The 18,004-nt window shown below is 46.4% G+C and overlaps 1 protein-coding gene across 7 annotated transcripts in view; it reads left to right on the forward strand.

The window, feature by feature from the left end:
* The window catches only part of PAK5 (p21 (RAC1) activated kinase 5), a 148,489-nt gene extending 132,158 nt beyond the window's left edge, over positions 1–16,331 (forward strand). For all 7 annotated transcript variants that reach the window (XM_068153193.1, XM_068153191.1, XM_068153194.1 and 4 more), the window contains 6 exons: positions 1,374–1,865; positions 3,417–3,550; positions 5,461–5,587; positions 8,628–8,753; positions 13,435–13,569; positions 14,160–16,331. In XM_068153193.1, coding sequence (XP_068009294.1) covers positions 1,374–1,865; positions 3,417–3,550; positions 5,461–5,587; positions 8,628–8,753; positions 13,435–13,569; positions 14,160–14,315 — 1,170 coding nt within the window. In that variant the 3' untranslated portion in view covers positions 14,316–16,331. The remainder of the gene's footprint in view (positions 1–1,373; positions 1,866–3,416; positions 3,551–5,460; positions 5,588–8,627; positions 8,754–13,434; positions 13,570–14,159) is intronic.
* Positions 16,332–18,004: the final 1,673 nt, after the last annotated feature.

The following is an 18,004-nucleotide window of genomic DNA, read 5'->3' on the forward strand; positions in this document are numbered from 1 at the left end:
CTGGCAGAATACTGCACTCAGCAGCTTTTTTTCCTCCCTGCACCGAGGCGACTCCAGCTAGAAACCCCTCCTCGTGGTGCAGCAGCTACGCTGATAAATTGATGCTGCGGCAGAGGAGGTTGCTTTTTTTTTTTGCAGTCTTAGCATAAAACAGTCAAATGATGTTCCACCGCAGAATTCAATTTCACAGTTCAGTTGGGTCCTTGATTGCACTGCCAAATTCAGATTAATGTGCATTTAACTAACATGGATCAGGGACTCCTGGCCAGCAGCCAGCGGCAATACTAGCAACTGTGAGCTGTGTAGAGAGTTTGCTGCTCAGTCCACCCCCATGCACCACGACCAGAATTGATTGATTAAATGAGCTCACTGCCATAATGATTTGTAATTGTGCTACATCGTGAGCCTGTGTCAAACCACCCCCCTAACCCGAGGTGCTCCACTCATTGGCAGGAGTCACATATGTTGCTTCATAAATGTGGAGATGCTCTTTTCCAAATGTGCTTTTGTTACAGGTGATTTTTTTTTTCCCCTTACATGCTTTTGGTTTATTTTAGTTTTGATAGCTGCAAGCTGTGGTGTTTGTGAGTGTGAAGCATTCATCTGCTTTCAGTGTCAGAAGCTTAGGAAAGCTTCAGAAATAAACAGAAAGAATGGAACCTGCAAATAAAAAAGGCCTCCTGCTGGGATAATTTCCTCTGTGATTGTCTTTGGTTTCAGACAAAAATTTCATGGCACTGCAGTTAAATAGTGGGTCACTCTGGAAAATTATTTAAGGAATGGTAAATTGAATTAGGCTCCTCATCATGCTCTTGCATTTAGTCATTCAAACAGCATCCAGTAGTGGGGCAAGGTGGGAGATGACGGGATTTTAGGGGCCCGTCACCTCTGCAGGAAGAGATTGCCTCATCCCTGAATTGCCGGAGCAAAGCATAAGAAAAGGCTTAAGGGCTAAAGAGTCAAAACCCAGGAACTGGTGTTTGAAAGGGAAGACACAAACCGGAATTTGCCAACAGGCTGCTGGTAGTGAAAGGGCTGAATTCTTGGAGGAAATGTCCTGGAGAGCCTGCAGGGCACTGCAAATAGACTTTTTTGGAGCACACACTTTCATTAAACAAAGATTATTGTATCTGCAGAGAGGTACCTGAACAGAAAAATGGACCTGAGCTGCACAAAAGACCCCATGGTCTTCCCTGGTTGATAGAGCACAGCAGCCCACCGTTAAATAAAGATCTCTTTTCAGATACAGGGCAGTGCTGTCATGTTGGGAAGAATGGGTACATTGGGATGCCAAAGCCAAACGTAGTGGATGGACAGCAAGCAAGCTGTCTGTTTTCCCACAGTCACTTGTCTGCTTTTGTGTTGTGTTCCAGGTGGATTATGATCGAGCACAGCTGGTTGTTAGCCCACCGCTTTCTGGATCAGACACCTACCCCAGGGGCCCAGTAAAGCTACCTCAGAGTCAGAGCAAAGTCAGCTATTCAAGTAGCAGCTACCAGTACCCACTGGTCTACCACAAAGCATCCCACTATCACCAGCCGTCTCTCCAGCCCAGCTCTCCCTATATTTCCACTGCCTCCTACCCCAGCTCCCCAGGCATCACGTCAAGTGCTTATCCTCCACCCAGCTGGGGGTCCTCCTCAGAACAGCAGCCTTCCAGGGTGTCCCATGAACAGTTCAGAGCTGCCCTGCAGCTTGTGGTCAGCCCTGGTGACCCCCGGGAGTACTTGGACAACTTCATGAAGATCGGGGAGGGCTCCACGGGGATTGTCTGCATCGCTACTGAGAAACACACGGGAAAGCAAGTCGCAGTGAAGAAGATGGATCTCAGGAAACAGCAGAGAAGGGAGCTGCTCTTCAATGAGGTAAGTCACTTTGGGTGGTGCAGAGGGGTTTGCAGGTGGTAGATTGAACAGGAGACATGGACTGAATAGCAACCTCAAGAACCAAATTAGTATCTTTCTAGAAGAAGCAGTGAGGCCCACGCATATTGATGCTGTAGAAGTATTGTGTAACCAAAGCAGTTTCAAAGGAGCTACATCTCCTCCAGGCTTTGAACCTATCATGCAGTTGAAAGTCAGAGTAAACAGCTAAGAAATCTATCAGCTTATGCAGCATGTCAGGTGCACAGACACAGCCCAGCTGCCTCTTTCTGTCCATTTGGTGGAACAGTTTCTTCCTCTGAGATGGAGGATCCAGAGTAACCAGATTACTCAAGCAGCATGTGCATCATATTCTGCTATATACCTGCTTTTTATTTCCTCCCTCCTTCGCCTCCTAACCACGGGCAGTCCTTTTGCTTCCCTGAAGGTTACTACACAGAGATGACATCCCCTTTGTCATGGAACCATCTTTGTTAATTCCCTTCTGCAGCAAAAAGAGTGCCTCCATCTTTACCTTAATCACTTGTAGAAGCTAGTGGTGCATGTTCTCCACCCATTTGCTGAGATCACTCCTAAATGTGCTGATCAATGCCTGCAGCTGCCCAGGGAAGCCCCTTTTGAGAACTAACCTGTTGATCTGATTATTTGCTTACTGTGTTTTAACTGTAAGAGGATTTTCCCCCCACACATAACAGACTGCTTTCTTTAGTACCTTCTGATTTTTCAATTAAAATACTAGTTTTTAACAAGCATTCCTTTGCACAGCCCGTGATTGTGCTGGGGATTTGGTTTTGTTTTGCCTCTGCTGGAAGACTGCACTGAATTGCACTGTGGCAGCTCTAACCAAGCATCTCTTGAATGGTAACATCTTGAAGCAGGTCTTACATGCTGTGCAGGACCAAGCTGCTTCCCTGACATGCTCCAGTCACTTGTAACATCTGACAACTTCATTTCAGCAGTGCTGAAATTCCTCTGTCTATAACGAAGCCTTTCCTAGCTGTTGTTTTCTTTCCTAATGACCTTTCTGACATCCCTTGGTACCAGGTAGTCCTGATCACTACCTTTGCTGGACTTTTACAGTGGTCCCAGTTCTGGACAGTGCCTTTTAGATGTGGGATTTGAGTAATGTGGTGAACACCTTCTCTATTACCAGTGTTCTGTTAAAATTCTCTGCGAAGCACTTGATAGATGATGAAGGCATCAAAGTGTTCTTCAGCAATGGATCAGGTCAAAACCAGAAAATCTCTGTTGTATTGTAGGCAAATGGTAATTAAAAAACCAATGAAACTCAATTATCTACCACTTAAACTTTAGCAACTAAGGATTCTTCCTTCTTCCTAATGCATTTATGATGACTGTTATTGTTATGTAAATGTGTTGATTTTGCTTATGCATTGGCATAAGGATTAAGGAGGATGTGATTTATCACAGAACCTTTGCTGAGCACAAAGAGGAAAGAACAGTGAAAAAGGTCAGAACAAGTGCCAAATAATGCTTGTAGCCATTCAGAGATCTTCTTTTTCTTCCTCACAGGTTGTAATCATGAGAGATTACCATCATGAAAATGTGGTTGACATGTACAGCAGTTACCTTGTTGGCGATGAGCTGTGGGTTGTGATGGAGTTTCTGGAGGGCGGTGCTTTGACAGACATAGTGACTCACACCAGGTGGGTTAGCTGTGCTGCACTGGGGCCAGCATCATGAAGCCCACAATGTGAGCTGGGCAGGAGGGGAGAGGTGTTGGTTTTCCTTTGTGGATGCTTCCAGACTATGCCCTCCAGGCCTTATCTCCTGTCTCTGTAGCTGTATTTATACTGTATTTGTATATAGATACAAAACATGCACAAACATATGTGTGTATGCATATAGCTATATGTGTGTATATACACATACACACTCACATACTGTAACATGTCCACTTTACTAGCATCAGTAAGACACTGCAGATGAATTCCCATCAGTACCAGCACTTTTTAAATGGAAGGGAAAGAAATATCCAAAAGGGCTTGGTGGTAGATAAGAATTTGCTCATGTTTTAGGAGTTAATTTAGCACCCATCTGACTTCTGTCCATTACTTCCTAAAACAGATAAAAACCACCCAGTAGCTGTCTTTTCCCTGGTTTTGCTATCATAACTATGTCAGTTCTAAGGGTGATTTCTCTCCATGCTGATAGAACCCACATCTGTCAGAAATGTTAACTACAAACTAAGCCTAAACTATAGTGGGAATTACTATTTTTTTATATATACATCAAAATACTTGTGCTTACAGTAGAGCTTGTTCTCATACTTAAGTTATTGTCATAACTTTATAAAAGGTGATTTGCCAGCACAAAAGCTGTAGTGTATGGAACCCCTCTTCCCCTTTGGAAAGGAGACATTCGATTTTACAGCCCCCTTTATGTGTGCTCTTCACTCATGTTTTCCTGATAAGCAGGATAAAAGGAGATAGGAAGGAGAAATTCCTTAGTTAATTTCTTCCTCTTGAATGACAAAAAGAGAACTTCCACACCAAGCCAATGGGAGAGTATTTAAGTGAGCAAGAGGAAAAGCAAGGAATAATAACTTAGAAAATTTGTCTTCTGTCATAGTTTAATGATGCTCTTAGCTCTTACCAGAATGGGAGTTGTCACACAGGTATCTTATTTTTTAGTGTTGCCTTAGCTGTTGTGCTGAAATAAATCACAATATCACATGTCATTTATTAACTGCTGCTCCCCAAAACATTAAAAGCTCTATCTTAGACATTTCTGACAGGAGTTTAATAGCAAACAGATGTTCCCAGGACACTGCTTCCTAAGAGCTGTCATCTATTTTTTACTCAAAGTAGTCTTTCCTTAATCTTCTGGGTTTTTTCACACTGCATGACCTTCCCTTAAAGAGTTTGCTAAAATAGCAAATAGCACACACAGTTAAAGCAAAAATCTCCACTGCTCTTTTTCTGCTCATGTAGTAGAGATGCTGGGGCCATTCCATGATGGGGCAAAGATGCTAGGACACACAACTCCTCCTGAACAAAACCATCATGCTGTGGCAGATAGCTTCTTCTAGAACAGGGTTACAGGGTTTTGCACACATGCACAGAAATGGGGACTCCTCTGTTTGGCTTGGTACTCAAATACCCTCAATATCTTTATAGAAAGCAAAGAAGAGCTCTCAAACTGCTACACCCAGGGCCTGATGTTTGTCTGCACAATTAGGAGTGTTTTTTCTGATCTTTATTCTATGCTTGTTTCCGTCCCAGTAATGATTTGCCCTCCTTAGCAAGCAGCAAGTTTACTGTAAATAAGGCATTTCCGTTATTTCCCAGAGGGAAATGAGCTCTGTCACGTCGTGCACTCTGCTTGTAGTGCTGCAGGGAGACTTACCCAAAGCGTGCTGCAGAGTTGTTCTTCACCCATCTCCCTTTTCTTGACAGAAGTAGGACCAGAGAGTCACCCCCCAGAGTTACTGTCTAAAAGATGTCCTGGCTAGCTGTATGCTGGCATGAAGAGGGATGTGGACCTCTTCACTCCAGCTCCCCTTTCCCACTGCCTTCATTAATGCTTAGCTCACTTTTCCCTCTTACTGTTTCAGGATGAATGAGGAGCAGATAGCCACCGTCTGCCTGTCCGTCCTGAGAGCCCTGTCGTACCTGCACAACCAAGGTGTCATCCACCGTGACATCAAAAGCGACTCCATCCTTCTCACAAGCGATGGGAGGGTGAGCACCCAGCGTTTCCCCTGACACCTCTCAGGGCTGTCATGAAAAGAGCTGTGCCTGTCCAAAGTGGCACTAACATTAAAAAACATAAGCCAGGCATGTGAGACCAGGGGCTGTGACCTGTGAGTATGTTGAATCTGAGAGCTGGATCAGAAAAACACAGACCTGGCTGATGAGTGGCATCTGCACTCTAATGCAGGGGATCAAAGCCGTCAAAAAGCAGTGACAGAAGAAAACATGTCACATGAGTGATGATAGGTGTCAGGAGACTGTCTTTTATGCTGCACCATTTCTATTCTGATGCCTTTGAAAAGTACTTTTTCTTAAATTTAGTCCTTAACATGCTCCTATACATTTCCTTGGTTTTCCCAAGCTAGTTAAGGGGCTAACCTCAATGTGCCTGAATACACTGCATTACTGCTGCAACACTCCCCTGATGGTAAGAGTAGCTTTTATCACAGGTGTGTACCAGCAAGCAGTCCCACACCTTGGGTGGGATGCTGCTATCAGTGAACTGGTCTCTATTTGTGGTGTTAATGGGTGGTAAGAGAGGGAAACAAAATGCTGCACTTGACCTTTGCTCAGTAAGGAAAATAAAGCTTGCTGACAAATATTACTCCAGCAGTATTTGGTCCCAAACAAATACTTACTCCCTCTCAAGCAGAAGGGTGTGTTTGAGCAGTGGTATTTCTGGGCGTACACAGTGTAAAACTTGAGGCACCTAAAACCTGGGGCTTTAGGCAGAGGGAGGCAAATCACTCTTAAATAGAAGACCCCAATCTCTGTTTAAGTTAGGCCCTACTTTGCATCTCACCTTGTGGTTCCAATGGGATAATTTGAGTAGAAACTAATGTACTCATGGCCAGTGAGTCCCATCAGCAGAGCTCTAAGTGTTGCTCTATTGGCACGGCATACCTGGTGCCTAAATAAGACTAAAAGCTGGACTGAGTCTGAGCCCCTGGTCACTCTGGAACCAAACCTAGAGCTCCTTCAGAAGGTAAAACTCTTGGCTTCCCTGGCCTAGTCTCTTTCCCTTATCAAAGGCTTGCCTTTATAATACAATTCCCACTTCACCAACAGAGAGGGATTTTCTTCCTGCAGCAGTCACAGGCTGCTATTGTTAATCCTGTCAGAGGAACAAAACTCCATGTGTGCGGCAGTTTTGCAGTTGCAATTTTCATCCATGTTGCTGAAATAGCATCTGAGCTGCTCTCAGGATCTGCATACAGTGCCTCATTATACTCATTACTCCTGTACTTATTATCTGCATTGCAGATTTCTTCATGGCTGTGTTGTGCAATTATCTTTTTTTAGAAAATCATCCTTTATGTACTGAAATGAGCAATGGATATGCAAAACCTCTTGTGCCCCTACAAAGGTAGATTGGGCCCTGCTTCCAAAATGCACATTATTCCTTCCATTCTTCATCCTGTAAACTGACAAATACTTTTAGCATAGAGAATTCGGCTGTTAGTGCCTTGGGTTTAGAGACACCAACAACAATTTCCTAATTCTGTTAAAAACAATACCCTGTGCTTTTAAAAAAAGCAATATCTGTACTCAACCCAAAAGAAAACAAATCAGTGCTGATGGAATGAAGCTGGAGGTGGGGAGATTCAGGCTGGATGTGAGGAGGAGGTTCTTCACCATGAGAGTGGTGAAACCCTGGAATGGGTTGTCCAGGGAGGTGGTGGAGGCCCCGTCCCTGGAGGTGTTTAAGCCCAGGCTGGATGAGGCTCTGGCCAGGCTGATCTAGTGTGGGGTGTCCCTGCCCATGGCAGGGGGGTTGGAACTAGATGATCCTTGTGGTCCCTTCCAACCCTGAATGATACTATGATAGTGAAATGCTGGGATTCCTTCAGCTGCCCACTTCAGCTGTCATGGGGCTGTTTGGGCTCACTGCATATCCCCAGGCACTGTACATGATCGGCTTAGGGAGCCTGGGTATGGGTCACTATTGTGCTGTTCCGTGTATGGCTGGGCTCAGGGGGTTAGGCAGATGTGCAGGAAACCCTTATGATAGCTTCTAGGCCTCCAAATAAAGACTTACAGACAAACAAAACAAATTAGCCTTACGCAGCAAACTGCTTCTGGAAGGGGTGACGCCACACTCATTGGAGGAATTTTCACCTTGGTGGTGTACAACAAGAAGGAAGGAGGAGGCAATAATTTTCCATAACTCTTGTTGTGAAAAAAGCTTATCATAAAAGCATGAGCAGGCACATGATGCAGCAAGAAGGGCTCTCCGGAGTGCTTGTGTATCCCCTTCCTGCTATTGCAGGTCACTGCCTCAGCTACTCAAGGACAGTACTGGATTTAATTCTCGAGTCCCCAAGCAAAGACACCAGGTTCCCTTAACTCTTACAACCATTTGGGAGGAGTCTTATACCCTTCCCTGCCTTCCCCACATTAGCCCCTTGACTACATAAAGAAGACAGTTTCTTTAGTAATAGTCCACAGTCTGCGCTCATGGTCCTGAAAAGCCGTTGGCAGAGGTACTGCTTTTGGTGAGTGTTAGCTTTGTGGTAAAAGAAAAATGAGGTGAATGCCAGTTGGTTCATCTCTTTTTCTGGCAACCTCACAGGTTGTACACCTGGTAGAAGTGATAGGAATGGTGTGCATCACCTGAAAAAAGTGTATTATTGATGGTTTATATACATAGGCTGCAGACTAGGGAGTTTATACATCCATTATAAACCACTGTTGCTAAGGGAGGGTTTTGCTTTCTGTCTATTTTTTAACGATTATAAGCCATTTGTCACCTCCCCATCTTTTGATGGAGAAGCAATGAGCTATAGCAGGTGATCTTAGTAATGAGCACCACTGCCACTTGCTCTGGCTTCTTTCCCTTCTCTCCATTTGAAGGAGCCATGTGTTCCCCAGGCTCTCCTCTAAAACTGTGCAGCTGTTCTGTCCCAGGCAAACACTGCAGCTCCCTCTGTGTCCCCCAGCTGCAGCTGGACATGTGTGTCTTGGAGGGATGCACATCTTGGAGGAATTTGTCTTGTTATTGAAGAGTGGCTTTTTCTTCACTTTTCAGATAAAATTGTCTGACTTTGGCTTCTGTGCCCAAGTGTCCAAGGAGGTCCCCAGGAGGAAGTCACTGGTTGGGACGCCGTATTGGATGGCTCCGGAGGTGATATCCCGCCTGCCCTACAGCACCGAGGTGAGCAACCAGAGCAGCCGTTTCCCCACCCAGCCCCATCAGAACTGTGCTGTCCAAACCATTTACACAGATATGCTAAATAGCAGCAATTATGCTTGCCCCAGAGTGCTACATCATGCCTTGTTTTAAAGCACTTCAAGGTAAAGTCATTCAATAACAGCTCCACTTAGCACAATGGAATGTTTTAATGTATTTTAGCTTTGGGTATTGTGTTAAAGGAAACACATCATTTTCACATCATGAAAGCCCCATCAAGCCTGCAGGCTGGAGCTGCAGTTAACAGGTATCTACATTTGCATTGGCCAAAACAGCAGCCAAATCACATGCCCATACTGCACAGCCACATCACACCAGTATTTTCACAGACCTGCAGCAGAGATCTGCTCTGCTTTCATCCAGCTAAAGTCTACAGTCGTCCTTCTCCAGGAGTACTGGCAGAGGCACAGCCATTGCCCTGTAGAATGCCAAGCACAGGAACTGGCTGGATGGGTTGGATTGACACCCTCTACTGTAGCATTAGTCTCCAGATTGGCTCATTCCTTGTTGTCACTGCTTTTGTTAGTTGAGGGGAGGAAGCCAGTGTGTGGGAACTGTTTTAAGCAATTCACACGTTTTTATTGGAGTCCAACAGATGAACCCAGCAATGTGGGGTCCAGGCAGCTCTGCAGTGCCATACCCAGTCCATTAGGAAGCTCTGAGTCACCACACTGCTGCTCTGTCAGCCTGGGAAGAGCAATCCCCACTGCCAAGCTCAGTCGTGACAGTGTGTCACAGCACCTCAGCCAGAGATGCAGCTGCAGCTCCTCCTCTGTGTGGTGCAGGCAATCATCTTCTGCCTGATACTGCCTATAGTAATAGATGCAGAGAGCAGTCCTGCATGACAAATATAGATATATACAGGTAAAGCTGGATTTACACACAGATACACATGCATCCATACACACAGAGATCTACCTCGCTCTTTGCACAGAGAGGGGGAAATGAGCTGAGGCCTGAGATGGGAGAAGCTACATCTTCCCATCTGGCACAGGCAGGGAGCTTGCCTGCCTGAGGCTGAGAGCACCCTGAAGGCACCAACTTTCACCCACGATGTGTGACATCCTAGGAGGTCTTTCAGAGATGATAACATAAGCTATTATTAGCCCATTAATAACATTGAAGGGATTATAAAGTGGCTGAATTTACAGCTACATGTGATTTCCACTTCAGAAGGGGGAGAGGGGGGAGGGAAGAAGATTTAAGCTGAAGGATAGTGTTGGCAAAAAAAGCAACAGCAGAATGAATGGGCCTTGGCTGTATGTGGGCTGGCAAGTGACAGGAATTACAGTCAATGGAGAATGGGGATTCAGAATACAGAATTAACTAGGTTGGAAAAGACCTTTGAGATCATCAAGTCCAACCTATCACCCAACACCATCTAATCAACTAAACCATGGCACCAAGCATCCCATCCAGTCTCCTCTTAAACACCTCCAGGGATGGTGACTCCACCATCTCCATGGGCAGCCCATTCCAATGGCCAATCACTCCCTCTGTGAAGAACTTCTTTGTAACATCCAGCCTAAACCTCCCCTGGTGCAGCTTGAGACTGTGTCCTCTTGTTCTGGTGCTGGTTGCCTGGGAGAAGAGACCAATCCCCACCTGGCTACAACCTCACTTCAGGTAATTGTAGACAGTAATAAGGTCTCTCCTGAGGCTTCTCTTTTCCAGACTAAGCAACCCCAGCTCCCTCAGCCTCTCCTCATAGGCCTTGTGCTCCAAACCCCTCATCAGCTTTGTTGCCCTTCTCTGGACACATTCCAGCACCTCAACATCTTTCCTCAACTCAGGGGCCCAGAACTGGACACAGTACTCAAGGTGTGGCCTAACCAGTGCTGAGTACAGGGGCAGAATGACCTCCCTGCTCCTGCTGGCCACACTGTTTCTGATACAGGCCAGGAGGCCATTAGCCGCCTTAGCCACCTGGGCACACTGCTGGCTCATGTTCATCATAATATTGACCAGTACCCCCAGTTCCCTTTCTGCCTGGCTGCTCTCCAGCCACTCTGACCCCAGCCTGTAGCACTGCATGGGGTTGTTGTGGCAAATGTGTAGAACCCAGCACTTAGATGTGTTAAATCTCATGCCCTTGGACTCAGCCCATCTGTCCAGCCTGTCAAGGTCCCTCTGCAGAGCTCTCCTACCCTCTAACAGATCAATACCTGCCCCCAGCTTGGTGTCATCTGCAAACTTACTGATGATTGACTCAATCCCCTCATCCAGATCATCAAAAAGATATTGAACAGGACTGGGCCCAGCACTGATCCTTGGGGCACACCACTAGTGGCTGGCTGCCAGCTGGGTGTGGCACCATTCACCACCACTCTCTGGGCTCAGCCCTCCAGCCAGTTCCTAACCCAGCTCAGAGTGCTGCTGTCCAAGCCATGGGCTGACAGATTGGCCAGGAGTTTGCTGTGGGGGATGGTGTCAAAGGCTTTGCTGAAGTCCAGGTAGACTACATCCACAGCCTTCCCCACATCCACCAGGCAGTCACCTGATCATAGAAGGAGATCAGGTTGGTCAGGCAGGACCTGCCCTTCCTAAATCCATGCTGGCTGGGCTTGATCCCTTGGCCATCCTGCAGGTGCACAGTGATCTGCTCCATAATCTTTCCTGGCACTGAGGTCAGGCTGACAGGCCTGTAGTTTGCACATTCACCCATCTGGCCCTTCTTGTGGATGGGCATCACATTGGCCAGCCTCAGTCATCTCTGACTCTCTGGTCAGCCAGGACTGGTGGGAAATGATGGAGAGCGGCTTGGCCAGCTCATCTGCCAGCTCTCTCAGCACCCTAGCATGGATCCCATGGGTCCAATAAAGCGTGGAGGTTCCTCTTGCCTCTCTTTTTACCATTAATATATTTATAACAATGCTTTTCATTGTCTTCCACAGCAGTGGCCAGCTTAAGTTCTAACTGCGCTTTTGCCTCTCTGATTTTTTTCCTACATGACCTAGCAACATCCTTAAACATTCCACGGGTTACCTCTCCTTCCTTCCAAAGATGATACACCCTCTTTTTTTCCCTTAATTCCTTTAGAAGTTCATTGCCCATCCAGGCTGGCCATCTGCCCCGGTGGCTCATCTTCCGGCACATTGGCAGAGCCTGTTCCTGTGCCTTCAAGATTTCTTTCTTGAAGTAGGTCCAGCCCTCTTTGGGCTGTTTCCCAAGGTTCCTTCTGATTACTTAGTTCCTTGAGTAACCTGAAGTCCACCCTCCAGAAGAACAGAGCAGAGGTTTTGTTGATGCCCCTCTTAGATTGACTGCATATTGAAAACTCAATTATCTCATGGTCACTGCACCCCAGACAGCCTCCAACCACCACATCTCCCACCAGCCCTTCCCTATTGGTATAAAGGAGGTCAAGCCTACCCCTGGTAGGCTCATACAGCAGCTGGGGTAAGAAGCTATCCTCCATACACTCTAAAAACCTTCTAGACTGCCTCCTCTCTGCTGTGTTAAGTTCCCAGCAGATATCTGGCAGGTTAAAATCACCCATAAGAACAAGGTCTGGTGATCTTGAGACAGCCTCTAGCTGCCTATGGAATAATTCATCAACCTCTTCATCCTGGTTGGGTGGTCTATGACAGACTCCAACCAGGATGTCAGCCTTGTTGGCCTTCCCTCTAATCTTCACCCATAGGCACTCAACCTGATCATCCTTGATCTCTAGTTCCATGGCATCTAGAGCCTCCCTGATGTACAGGCCCACCCCTCTACTCCTCCCTCACCTGTCTCTCCTGAAGAACCTGTAGCCATCGATTACAGTATTCCAGTCACGTGAGTCATCCCACCACATTTCTGTGAGGGCAACTACATCATAACTTCCCTGCTGTAACAAGGCTTCCAGCTTCTCTTGTCTGTATATGTATTAGTGTACATGCACTTCAGCTGGGCTGCTGGTTTCACCCCTGACTCCAGTTTACCACCCTCAGATTCCTGTCTGGGGGGGACTGGTTTCTGGAGCAGCTTTCCAGCAGACCAGGACCAAAACCAAAACCCAACCAACCCACAACCAGCCACCACCACCAAAACCCAAAACACAAACAAAACCCAAACCAGACCAACCCACCAACTGAAAAAACCAAGTTGTAGGTTGTTAATTTTAATTAATCTGGAGCTGAATCATTTTCCAAAGGGATTGTGCAATGTGTGACCTGTACTGGAGCTGGGCCTTGAAGTGTTTGTATTTGCCTTGGGGTCCGAGAGTTCCTAGTCTTTGAGGGGCAGGAAAAATAGACTAATTTCACAGCAGCTGAGTTGTGCTTTGCTCTTGCACCAGGTGCAGCTTTCTACAGCACTGCAGAACCAGCCTGTGGTGACCACTCCATGGGTTCAGACCAGTGCAGGTGAAATGCAGGGTGGTAGGGTGCAGCCAGCCTCTTAAAAGGGTGTGCTGTAGCAGTGCTGCTGTGGACATCACCTACACCTGGGTTCCTAACGCATTCCTAACTTCTCCACTGCTCTTGGTGCTCTGAAGGAAAAACTATTGTTGGCTGGTTAAAAAAAGAAAGTAATTAGGGGATCGTTCACCAGACTGTTGCCTCAGACTGGACACAACAGGTACAACAGCATGACCCCAAATGCTGAGCCTGTCAGCTCCTCTTGCTGCACTCTAAGCAGTATTTCTGCCTGTGTGTTACAGGTGGATATCTGGTCCCTGGGCATCATGGTGATAGAGATGATAGATGGTGAACCTCCTTACTTCAATGAGCCACCACTGCAGGCCATGCGCCGAATCCGGGACAACTTACCGCCCCGGGTGAAGGACATGCACAAGGTCAGACTTCCCATAACTGATAAGGAGCTTTCCCATACAAATGCCTATTAAAGCCATAGCCATACAATTCCATTGCATCCTGAAGGTAGTGCCAGGAGCAGTGGGTCCTAAACAGGACTCGTGCAAGATGCAAGGCCAAAAGCCATCAGCAGACTCTAGCCTTTTTTTGTGGCTTTGCTTTTGTAGTGAGTGACAACAAAGGGAAGAATTTTGTAGTTCCCACCACATCCAAGGACCAGAGTGAGGTGGCACATCAGTCAGGCTATGAATGGGTTGGTACCTCCATGCCCAGTGCCAAAGCCTCTGGGTAGCTCCCATTTTGGGTGTGCTAGAATGCAGAGCTGAGCCCTCACTACATGTTAATGCTTTTCTCCCCCACCACATGCAAAGCCGTGCAGCTTGTGTCATTCCCCACTGATACCCCAGTGCTTTCAACTCTAACACCAGAGAGAAGCCACATGGCCCTTCCCTGTTGTCCTGGGAAAGCTCAGTGTGTTACTTGTCTTCCCAAGGATAGCAGGAGGCACTGACCCAGTGTAGGCTGAAAACTGGTGTCTTTGTCTGCCTCTAATGCGGGTGTAATGTTGCAGGTCTCCTCAGTCCTCCGGGGCTTCTTGGACTCGATGCTGGTGCGGGAGCCCTTGCAGAGAGCCACAGCACAGGAACTGTTGAGACACCCATTTCTCAAACTGGCTGGACCCCCTTCTTGCATTGTGCCCCTCATGAGGCAGCACAGGCATCGCTGAAGCTGACAACTTTCTGGGAGGAAGTCAGTGCGGAGTCTGGATAACAGCTGCGTAGGAATCCCAGCAGTTGCAGGGGAAACACAGGCAGGGATGAGAGAAGGCTGATGAGGAAAACCAGCCCTGCAGAAATAACGCAGTATGTAAAAACCCAACGAGGTGCTCTCGGGCTGTGGGGGACTGGGGAGTGATCCGGTCATCTGTCAGGTGGCCACACTCTGCTGTGGACCATTGCACCCCAGTGCTGGTGTCTTCTCAGCCATCCAGGGAGAAGGCAACAAATGCAACCAAGGTTGGAAAGCTAATTAGCACAACTGGTGTTTTATTGCAGGCTAGGGCACTTCTATTTTAGAAGAACACTTTTCTGCCCAAAAGACAAAGCACTTTTTATCTCGGTCATAGCAGCGCAATGTATTTTGCAACGAATTTGTACCTTCCTGTACAGTCCGTTTTGATAACTCGCAGTACTTTGTCACGTAACTGTTGTGTTAGTTGAAGTAACCCATGTCATTGAGCAAGAATTTGAGAGGATAAACTTTCCTACTTTTTTAACCCTTTTGAAACCAGAAAAAAGCCACCACACACCTTTAGGAAGTCAGGTTTTGCAGATTTTCCACTGGGGTGAGGAGAGCTCTCATCCTGTCGTCATGGCAGCCTGAAGAGCCAAGGGTGACTGACACCTGTGGGAGCACTGGCAGGCTGGCTGTGGGCGCTCACCCTCAACGCTACCAGTGATGCAGCAGCCAGCGGAGCTGCTGCTGAATGTTACCGGGCACCAGGGTCTCCCTCCCCACTTCTCCAGCCAATGCCGCTGCCACAGGTTTGCTCAAGGGTCACCTCTCCATCCTGTGGCAGCCTCTCTGCTTTATGCCACCACAGGGCCAGTTTTGTTATCACAAAAATCACCACCATTTCTGTCACGCTCTGGCAGTGGAAAGGGATGTCAGGAGCTGCTGCCCGCCCAGCAGGTCTGCGGAGTGCAGGGTGTTGTGATGCATCACGAGATGTTCGCCATATAGAAGTCGTGCTGCTGTCTAGACCTTTTTGAATGTTGATGCAACAGTTGACTACTGCAGTACAATTTTGTGTTAGTTGTTGGATGACTTTGCATGTTAACTGTAGGCCTGGATAGATTCACCTTTAAAATTTTTAGAAGTGCTCCATAATTATTTCAATTATAAATGAATTTTATTTATTGATTAGTTCTTTTTAATTCTGTATAATACAAAGCCATCTTTTTCAAGGTTGTGGGTTTTTTTCCTTACCTCATTTTGCAGTACCATTAAGAAACACAAGGCCAAGTTTGTGAAAATTTTTTGCAAGTTTCTTTCCTAGGGGGTTTCATAGTGAATAAATGAATTGATATTTATTGTAGTAAATGATAACCAACCACATAAACCTGGCAGGAGCTGTTTCTTAAATCTTCCTGTGGGACAGCAGTGCTGCCAACAGCAAAGGAGCTCCTGTAGTACTACCCTTAAGGAGTATTTGGAGGGAGAGAAACAAAGAGGAGACAAAGAACTGAACCATGGAACAACTGTTCTTACAGCTGTGTGGTTCACTCCCTGCTGCTTTCTCTTCTTTACCCAGTTTGCATATTTTAAAACACCGCTACAGCAAACCTGTTTGTCACCTGCCCCCACCTGCAGAAACCTGGCAGAGTGCAAAACCCAGTGTTCCAAGGGGGCTCTGTTCTGTAGGCTTGACAACTTAGGAGAACAGGCTGCGCCAACAGAGGCAGTGACAAACAGGTGAAACTCTTACTAGCCACCAAGTAAACTTTTTTAACCATCTTTGAATAAAAAGGGGTTGGTGGGGGTTTTTTTCTCTGATATTCAGCACATTTTAGGCTGTGCAAGTGAAGAATTTTCTGCAACTTTCTTATCATTAGATACTTTAAACACTATTCATCAAGTTTACTGAAGGTTTTGTCAATTTCAAAGGGTTTTTTTGTGAACACCAACTGCTGGTGAGACAAATGCACATGCAACTTCAATAAATTAATTAATAAATGCTTAACTTTTCAGTGTGTTTTTTCTTCCTAGGCTTTGATCCTGTTTTCTAAATTGGATTCAGTCACACAGTGCTGGACCAAGCAAAGAGCAAGAAAAAAAAGAGTCCTTGTAGATATGTATCAAAGATACACATGTATATAGAGGCACACTCACACACACACACACATATATATATATTTATAAAACTGCCCCTGGTGATTTCAGTGTGTCATTGGCTGTGCCTGTGTTGAAAGACAGCTGCTCAGCCCTGCTCCCCTGGTGCTTATCCAGTTGCATCCTGACTCCTGTGTGGCTGTTTCTGGGAAACCCCAGCCTCAGTGAAAGTCTCAGGGGTTGGGGGTTTCATGTGCCCATACCATGAAAGCTTAGGGTTAGGGAAGCCACTAGCTCCTACATAAAACCTGTGTCTACCTGCCCCCCACAGGAAGGTGTCAGGAGCTGGCAGTGGCTGTACAGGTCCAAGCAAAGAGGTTGTTTTATACTTTTGATTGTATTTACTACTTTAAGACACAAAGAGTGATATGCTGCTATCCAGCTATAATTTTACAATTTAACAAGGCAGGAGTAAGACCTCAAAAACCGGAACATCATCTCAGTGCTAATGAATTTTGATCCTGGTTGATGATAGCACTGTCCCCTAAATAATTCCTGTCCCTACCCCTCTCCCTCTCCTTTTTTATTTTATTTTTCCTTTACCCAGTATTTGGCACATCACCCTTCAGCCCTCCTGCCTTCTGAAACATAGGCTCCTCAGCAGCAGCACTCAGCTAACCAATCTAGACTAGTTCTTGCCCTCTTAAGCATCTTCAAGTCTTGTAAGTGAGGGTTTATATTACTTTTGGTTGCTGCTATCAATAAATGTTTCAAAACACATTAGCGATCACTGGGAAAAAACACCACCAACAACAACAATTTAACTTCAAATAAAGCAAGGCAAAAAACAAAACCAGCAAACAATCATGGTCCACAACCTTGGGCTACACAGCTGACTGAGCTGTGTTCATCACCCTGACATTGTTGGAGGATCTTGCAACCCAATGGCTCCCAAGCCCTCATCCTGGTCCCTGCAGCATTCCATGCTGCAAAAGCCATTTTCTTCATCACTGTGCCCTTGATAGGCCTCTCGGAAAACAAACATACACACACCAAAAAAACCCCCCACAAAAACCTCACCAACCAACAAGAAAAACCAAACAAAACCAAAACCCACTCACTTTTCAGTTTTAGGATTTTAGCTGGGAGCATCCATTCACCCAGGAGATGCATTCATCTGCTTCATAGGCTCAGGCTGAGCTGTGCACACGGCTGGCTACTCCCGTGCGCTTATTCCTGCCTGTCACTGAGGAATGATGGCTTCTTCTGAGGGCAGCAGTCCTACAAGTGTTTGCAAATACTCAGCATTTTAGTAGCACAGGCTGGGGTATTTATTGGCTATGTAACTCGCCTCCTCAGGAACAATACATCAATAAGAGACAATACTCAGCCAGTAGCTTCACCCACCAGCCACTGCCTTTCCTAAGAGCGACACTAAAGACAGCTAAGCCAATTCCCAAGTGTTGTTGCCTTCAAAGAGCTCCTTGTAAACCCTGACCTGTGACTTCCAAGAGAGGCTATGAAAAGTTAAATGCAACCTGTTGAATGCTGCGCTTGCAGAGCAGTGGGGTTTAAGAAGTATCT

This window comes from Melanerpes formicivorus, unplaced genomic scaffold (assembly GCF_026170545.1).
Source record: "Melanerpes formicivorus ecotype bairdi unplaced genomic scaffold, bMelFor1.0.p_v2 SCAF_25, whole genome shotgun sequence".
Taxonomy (NCBI): Eukaryota; Metazoa; Chordata; class Aves; order Piciformes; family Picidae; genus Melanerpes; species Melanerpes formicivorus.